The following is a 9,365-nucleotide window of genomic DNA, read 5'->3' on the forward strand; positions in this document are numbered from 1 at the left end:
GAATGTCTTTGGGCTATAGATAAAACATACATACATACAACTTAGTTGTCATGCGTAATATATCAAAACAAAATAGATTTTTAGAATGCTTCAGATTGTAACAGATCACAAATTTACATTGCATTATTTAAATACTTATATAAATGGGAAAATTAATCTAAATTTATATTAGTGGAGATTTGTAAAGTAAAGTAGTCTTATTTTACCAGGCGAAGAAGCCCTCTCTAACACTTAACCTAGGGACCAACGGCTTAAAGGTGACTTCCGAACCACCACCCATGGCTGGGCAGGCGGCCAGGTAGGCTGCTTGCAAGGACAGGATCGCTCAGCGGCACCCATCCAAGCAGCAGCCACACTCGACATTGCTTGATCCAGTTATCTTGCGATAACCGTTGTACCCGCTACACTATGGCCATTGGTATTGGCAGGAGTTTCAATGACCTAAACGTAAAAACGTGATGTGTTTGGCGGAACCAAAACGTGTAGCAACAATCACTTATATAAGGCGATGCTTGCAAAGCTGGCCTCAGATGTGTTGACGGGATGGCGTGAGAGAGTGGGAATGAGTGTCAAGATGCAACAATGGCCAAAATTGCCGTTGGTAACAAGTCTTGAAAGTAGAACAACATATGAGCCCATCTCACGTATTTGAAACATGTGGCGACTAAATTGACTGGAGATGTCATCGGTCATGTGTTGATAAACTATCCTTTTATTATTCGTATTATTACATGACTTTGCTTAAGATAGTAGGCATACTAAAGCAAGGAGCTGTCAATCATTATCTAAGTTTTATATTTTTCATCAAAATGTTCAACATTTGTCATCCCACTTAAATATATTAAATATAAATTTAGAGGAAATACAACCAGATATCTTAGCACTAACTGAACATAAATAAAATTAACAGCAGCAGAACTGGTTATGTTAAACATTTCCCAGTACAACATTTGCTCGTCTTTTGTGAGATCTCATTCATCTGGAGGTGGAGTGATAATATTGGCTAAAGAGCATATACATTTCAGATATATTAAATTACCAGCAATTGAAGCTCTCTTAGGAGAAAAAGAATTTGAGTGCTGTCTGTCTGAAATAATTATAGATCAATTTTCTTTTGTATTAGTACATAGATCACCTCAGCACTGTCTAGTAGATAAATTTTTAAATAAGATATATTGTGTAATATACTATGTCATAAATTCAAAAAACGTGATTTTGGCTGGAGATATAAACATAAATGTATTTAAAAAAAGATATAATTTACACTAAATTTTTTAATATACTAAAAGTGTATAATATGTCATATTTGGTGGACTTCCCAACTAGAGTTACAGCTGATTCTCAGACAGGCATAGATAATTTATCACAAATATAGATTGTACAAAATTAAATATATCAGGTATCATAACTCAAATATCCGATCATGATGGTCCAACCTCTAGAATTTTTTTAATTAAATTGTGTTGATTCGAGTAAAATGAATATAAAAAACTATACAGACGATTTACTTTAAATAACACTAAAACATTTTTGCGAGATATAGCAAAGGAGACAGATAGGAGTTTATCAATCACCGGTAGATATGAAATATTAACTATTTCATAGTATTTTTAGTTATATTTTTGAAATGCATTTTCCTAAAATTAGTCAAACTGTTAAAAAACGTTTCTTAGGACAAAAATGGATTACAGATGATATACAAATTAAAAAGAGTGAATTAGTTGAACTTGAGAAAAAATTTAGAATTTCTAAAATTACAAATTTGAAAGTGATCATAAAAGGAAAGAAAAATTTATTGAAAGAGTGCATAGAATGAATATAAATAAACAAAAATACTTTGATGATAAAATTCTATACTCTGACAACAGACCAAAAACAACTAGGAAAATAATTAAATATCAGGTAAACAAACAATCCAATGTAAATCATAATAAAAGTATTATTGCAAATGGAAAATTATTAACTAATCCTGTTACTGTAGGAAACACTTTTAATGATTTTTTTGTGACAGCCGTTGACTTGCTAGTATTACTTAACATACCGTACCTCATCTCAACTCCATTTATACCAATAGTGAGCATCTGACCTGTGCACGGCCATGTTTCAGATTCCAACCGGTGTCTGAGTATCAGTTAAAAACAATTGTTTTGTCATTTAAAACTAAGTTTTCTGTGAGCACGATGATATATCAATTGATATTGTGAAAAAATCTGTTAACTTTATTTTAAAACCTCTTGTCCATGAAATCAATTCTTCTTTAATTTCAGGAATATTTCCTGATATTTTAAAAGTTGCCAAAGTGATTCCTCTAAAAAAGGTAATATGACTGATCCAGCATGCTATAGGCCAGTGTCATTGCTCCCAATTTTTTCTAAAATATTTGAAAAAGTGGTTTATGATCAGCTTTTAAAACACCTAGAGTCTAATGAACTGTTGGACAAACAACATGGTTTTCGTCGTGGAAAATCAACAATGGCAGCCGGTATAGAATTTATCCAGTCCATTATTGATTCAGTTGATAAAAGAGAAAAAGTAATTGGGATATTTTTAGATCTTACCAGGGCATTTGATAGTGTCTGTCATGTAAAGTTAATACGGAAATTAAACAGCTTAGGTATATATGGAAAGGAGCAAACATGGTTTGATTAATATTTAACAAATAGAAAACAATATGTAGAAATAGAAGAAACAATTTTTCACAATAAAAATCATTATGTGAGAGCTCATAGATCACAGCTGCAGACACTGCAGCATGGTGTGCCCCAGGGGTCTATCATGGGACCTCTATTGTTGTTATGTTATATAGGAGGTTTGCCAGAGGTGATGGAGGGGTTGGATGGTGCCGTCTGTCTGTATGCTGATGATTCAAATGTTTTGTTTTCTGGTCAGAAGCTTGAGAATATTTAAATTTAAATATATATTGGTCTAAGTAGGATTAAGGAGTTTTTTGACAAAAATAATCTTTTATTAAATTCAGATAAATCTAATTATATTTCTTTTTCTACAAAGCAATCCAGATCAAATTTAAACTGTGACATTTTCCTAGACAATGACAGACTTAAACAAATGGACCACATACAGTTTTTAGGAATTATAATAGATAAAAATTTAGCTTGGGATAAACATGTAGATCATGTTACTAATAAGATGTCTACTGGTCTATATGCATTACGACAAATGGCAAAAATTAGTAATTTACATACACTGAAATTAATATATTTCTCATTGATCCACTCACATTTAGCTTATGGAATAAGCATTTATGGAGCAACAACAATAAGCAATTTAGATAGGCTATTGGTCCTACAAAAAAATCTTTGAGAATCATGAAAAATTTAAGATATACAGATTCTGTTAAACACATTTTTTCTGAATTTGGAATTCTGACAGTATATGGTTTACACATATTTGAATCAATAATTTATGTAAAACAATTTTTTGATCCGATACTAAAATCCAATAAACATACATATAATACTCGTTTTAATAGACATATCGATCAACACAATCTCGAATTTTACAAAAAGAAAACCTATTACAGAGGTGTTAGATATTTACATAATTTACCAACAAAATTTACAATGGAAACAGATCTGTTAACATTTAAAAAAGAAGTAAAGGAATATTTATCTAATTTGTCTCTATATTCTTTTGAGGAATATTTCAATACAAAAACCGATTAATTCATTTAAAGAAGAATTAAAAATAAATTGTTAAGATGTTACGATTTTTTTTTACTTATATTTAAAAATTAATATCAGTATTTAGTTTCATTGTAGTGACGCTATTCTTTGTACCTTGTACATATTACAGAATAAAGTAGTTTGACTACTGACTACTACTCAGTGAAAAATTTAATAACAGGAGTCTTTACTTTTTAAACATCAGAAATAATATGTAAATTTATTTGTGAAATCGTAACATAAATTTACATTTTCATATTTTTCAAAATTTAAGTAACTTAAAGATTATTTTCAGCCCAAAATTGAAAAAGTCATTAATTTATTTAACTTGTGTTTGAGTTAGAGTAGGAATAAAATTATTAATTAATTTATAAATATAACCTCAATGTTATATAAACATAATCTCACAATTATCTACTACAATAATGTGACATCACCTATTACTGGGAGAGCCTGGGCAGTTGGTAAACCAATGTGCTGGATGCCTACTGCAAGAGACCCACTAACAGTTGATCAGCTACAATAATTGACTATATCAACATACATATCAAATGGTATAATCATCACGGGACTATAAATAACCCCATAGCTAATACTGGTAATCTTGGTCTACATCAAATGGTATACCAACACTGAGTCTACTATAATTAATTAATTCGTCACATTAGTTATTTTTAATAATGTGCTTATTTACTTATTTATATATATATATATTTCAAGAAGTTTTGAAATAACTGCTGTACTGTAATTTTTTAATTATACTATAATACTGATAAGTGAATATGTGAACAAACATAACTTCTGAGTAATTATAACTAAATCAGGTCCGCATTTTCAAAAACAAATATAGTTCTGTGAACTCGAAAATTAAACATGAGCACTGAATTTTTGTTTCTGTTTTTGTATAAACTTTAAAGTACTTAAAAGAGTATTGAAGCCGATTGGCATTACAGAAGATCTATAAGCCTACTGGTATTGTGTTTTTTATCTCCTTGTAAACAATGAACAGAAACTCGAGCCACTTCAATTTTTTAGATAAATCTTCTTATCTGCAGCAATTTAGATATCACTCCAACAAAATTGCTAAGTTAAATTGCCACATCATGTGACAACTTGCCTATCCTTAGATCTCACACCACGTGGCCTGCAACCCAAATTTCCACTAACTGGTCTTCCTCCTGAAATTCACAGTAATGTTATTGGTTTAGCTATTGAATTAACTAATCTAGTTTTGAATTCATACAAGACTCTTGCCCAACACCACGGAAAACAACTTAAACTGCTACATTTGGAGATTTCTAATAAGTATCAAGACGCAATTTATGACCTTAATATAATATTATCAAACTCACAGAAATTTATATCTAAAAAATTCAACTTGTTACTTCTCAAGTTGTCAAATCTGCAAGTGAATTCTAAAAACTATTGCAATTCAGCTGATAAATACCAAAATAATAGCCCAATTTCACATCAATTTTGTGTTAGTAATAGTTCAATTTCTGAAAAATAACCTACCTCTACTCCCCACTATCAATTCAAATTCTTATCCTTGTTTTCCACAACAAACCTTTCGACAAACATCTTCATGTGTTAATGAAAACATACTTGATAATTTAAATTTACTTACAAATTTCCCAATAATTTCTACGTCTTCCTTTGAAATCCCTTCCAATTCCTCCGATAACCATCCTTCAAATTCTTCCGATAACACTCCTCTGCAAACTACACCTTCTATTGAAACCATAAATACCAAGAATACCATGGATGCTACCGATATTAAGCCAAATCAACAGTCTTCATCCAATTACAACCACCAACTTAAGTCTGACAATCATACAACTTACGTCCTTTTAACTACAGCAATGAAGAAACCTTGCGAATTGAAAACCTGTCTAACTATTCGCTAAATGTTCACGAAAGATCAATATTAGAAAAAGGCCTGACTTTTTCACCTACACCAAGATTTCACCACTTCAAACTTGTTACGAACGCCCTTAATTTTGCACGCAGTATAAGATTAAAGTACTTTTTTACTGTCCAAAATACAGGAAATCAAAATATAACTGAAAAAATTCCTGACTGTTTATCAAAATTCAAAACTAATCCAGGTTGGAAACTTCCACCTTTACCAACTAATCATCCTGTTGAAGAATTCATAAACGTCGTCCTAGCCAATCTATCAAATTCCTCATTTCCTAACAACTTAAATACTACCAAAAACTTATCTGAAAATGAATTTAGAGCAATTAAATCACTACGTGAAAACAAAGACATAATTATTTTACCCAGCGACAAAGGTAACTCTATCGTTCTGATGAATTGTTTAGATTATATTGGTGAATCACAAAGACAACTGAATGACACATCAACATATGAGAAATTAGATGAAGATCCTTCTCCTCAACATAATGAACAAATCAAAAATTACCTTATGAACAACGGTCCTCAAGAGGGATTGTCTCAGAAAGCCATTGAACTATTAACACCTAGATATCCTAGAACTCTTGAAATATGATTTCAAGATTATGTGGTTTCTAAATATATGAAAGTACTTCATATATTTACATTCTTTTCTTTGTTTAAAGTTTGTTATTAGTGATGGATGATTTAAAAAGATAATAGGATTTTGGACATTTTCTTTGTTAAAAGTTACAGGAAAATAGAACACTCTAGGATTGGAATCTATCCTTTTCATCAGTTGTCAAAAATCCTTAAATTATAAGGTTAAGCATGCACAAACAATTTTAAAATCTAGTATATTAAAACATAAATCTGTAGAGTCATCATACTATCATTGTTGTACAACTTAACCATCTAAACTAATAATATTTTGAGATGACAACCACGTCTGAAATATTCTTTCCTCCGGCTAAGCCGGATATTTGTAATGCTAGATAAAAATGATCTTTTGCTTAAACAAAACTGCTACTATTCATTGGGCTCGGAACTTTTTTTAGCAATAAAGAGATAAACAATTCATTATTTTATATTTAAAATAGCACGAGATGACTAAGACACAATGAAAAACATCATTCTTATGGTAATAAGTCTTATCTCAGTGAAAAATTGCCTCATTTTCTTTGATGTTCACAAAAAAGCTACAACATAAGTACTCAATACATGTAATGAACAGTATGTTTGGACTTTTAACATATGTAAATTTACTGATATTTTTAACAAGATGATATTCTTGGATTTACCACTAAACTGGAATACATAATTGCTTTGAACCATATGGCAGTTTATGTAAAAGTTTATTTGACCGAAATTATAATATGCAAATTGTTTTTAATTTTTGCAGTTAGAAGTGTACAGTGTATGTTTACATCTATGGACGGAAATGTCCAAATAATAAAACTCTGTTTTTAAAGTATTTTTCACCACTTTTAACATTAAGCTTATTATTTTAAAATTCAAAACAAGTGATAGAGAACTAATCTTAACACATTCACTACGACTCTACACTGAAAGACACTAAATAGACAGGATCAGCCAGGGTCTGATACAGTAGTGAATGAATTTTCAGCAGTCAACATGTTAAGAGAATTCCAACTGCCAGCTCTTTGTCTTTTAGTTACCCATATTTTACAAACTGACTCATTCTTTCCAGTTTCAGGAGACTATGTTGCTGAGTTCTCCTAGAGGCTCCATGAGTGCACAAGACTATGAAATGTATGATGATGTGATGCGTGATAAGATCACCAACACTCTGAGCAAAAAGTGGCTGTACAGTCGTATGTACAAAAGGAGCGCATAACTTCCCACACAAACACCACACATATCCTATTGTATAGATTACAGGAAAGTTAATGTTCTGTCTAGATAACTGTGTTCTGTATATATGTTGTTCCAACTAGCATTAAATCAAATTTCACAACAAACTGAATGAAATTTTTCTTTCATAAGAAATTTATTACTGTATTCATATGTGTTTGCGTAACAAGATTTCTTGACTAATATTATTTATGACCATGAGTTCCCAGAAACCTGTTCCTCTAAGTGACGCGAGGAGTAAATGGAGGACACCATCCATAATGTTGTTTAGTCGAAGTGTCTTTTCTTTTACCAAAGAATCAGAAATAGGGAGATTCCTTTCTATCTCTGTTGAGTGAACCACAAGAATAAGGCCTCATTAAGTTTTTATATGAAGACACAGTCTTTTGCCGATTTCAAGAGTTTTTTTCACTTGAAGCAGAACAAAACTGCTTAATTTTAACACTATTCTTTTTTCCAATCAAATCGTTGCTTTTCCGATTCTATATTTGACTGATAATTTAGTAGCACTTTCTCCTTTGTGTCTTTTTAACACTTCAAGTTTTTGTTGTAAAGTACATGAAGAACGACTTTGTTTACTTGCCATATTTAATGTTTAACAATTGACGTCAAGGACTAAGAACATATGTAAAGAAGGCACAATTGTACAGTAAAGTAACTCAACCTCACGCAACAAACCTTTACAATAAATTTGCTATAAGTGCACACAGTTCATCAAACAACGTTAGATTGAACGCTAATGTAAATACAACTAATGAGTCATGTGTTTGGAACGTGAGAGGGTGAGGGTAGGTAGGCGTCGACGGATGAATGTATGAGTCACCAAAGGTCACTGCCCTCCTTTCCAACTAAGACTTGTTCACGAACCGATAAACACTGATAGGTCAATATTATTCATGAAATCCGCCTATTCTGAATTCCTGCGAATCCGAACAATAATTGGTTCCAAATAGTTCGGATTAAAAAAATTGAAAATAGTTCTGAAAAGTGATAAATTAATGTACTATATTTTTACAAAGAGTACTTCTTTCGTAATATTGGATAAAAATTTGGATTTGCTCAAATTTTTAATGAGATAACAGTAAAAAAAACTGTGAAAGACTGTATACAAGAAACAAAATAAATTAAAACTTTTTTTCAAAATGATCGGTGAATAAAGAGAGATGTAAAGCTACCTTTAAAATGAGGTAAAGCTTAACATACTTTTACAATTTAAAGTCATTAAAACATTATAAACAAAATTATTCTTCCAATTGCTTTGGGGTTGCAATATGGAGATTTTTTTTTAAAACGAAGAAGATAGATTTCTCTGAGTTCACAGACGAGTGCTCTGCCTCACCATCTCTATAAAGACTTTTACTCCCTTTATGTGAATTATTTTACACAACTGTCAAGGAAATTTGTACAGAACCTGATGAGCTTTAAAGAAACAATAAAAATTCTTCAGAGATGAAAATTTCAAATTTTGGTTAACTGCTTATGATTTTCACTAGAAGCTTAAACTAATTCTACCATTTGTGTCCACATATAGATGTGAATAAACCTTTTCTATTTTGTGCTTTATGAAAAACAAGTATAAAACCAGCTCGACTCCAAGTCAAATGTTTTGTCCAATTGTTAACCTATAAATATTAAAAAGAATTAAATTTATTATATTAGTATGTATTTGAGAGATAAAATGTGGGCGTAATTATGTAGTACAATTATTCAAAAATAGAGTTGACAAGATAATTTTTACTTATTCACAATTAGATAAAACTAAAATAAAAACATGATACTTATTCCTTTCTCTTTTTTTCTTTTTACAAATTAATTTCCTCTAAAATTTTACAAGAACACATTAGTATTTGAATATATCCATTAGTCTTTATTATTCAAGAAATTTAAACATTAATTCCATTTGTAAAT

The 9,365-nt window shown here is 30.7% G+C and overlaps 1 protein-coding gene across 8 annotated transcripts in view; it reads left to right on the plus strand.

The window, feature by feature from the left end:
* LOC124359123 (carboxypeptidase E-like) overlaps positions 1–7,564 on the plus strand; it is a 52,285-nt gene extending 44,721 nt beyond the window's left edge. For all 8 annotated transcript variants that reach the window (XM_046811589.1, XM_046811593.1, XM_046811592.1 and 5 more), the window contains one exon: positions 7,294–7,564. In XM_046811589.1, the coding sequence (XP_046667545.1) occupies positions 7,294–7,440 (147 nt within the window). In that variant the 3' untranslated portion in view covers positions 7,441–7,564. The remainder of the gene's footprint in view (positions 1–7,293) is intronic.
* Positions 7,565–9,365: the final 1,801 nt, after the last annotated feature.

The sequence above is a fragment of the Homalodisca vitripennis genome, chromosome 4 (assembly GCF_021130785.1).
Source record: "Homalodisca vitripennis isolate AUS2020 chromosome 4, UT_GWSS_2.1, whole genome shotgun sequence".
NCBI classification, from domain to species: Eukaryota; Metazoa; Arthropoda; class Insecta; order Hemiptera; family Cicadellidae; genus Homalodisca; species Homalodisca vitripennis.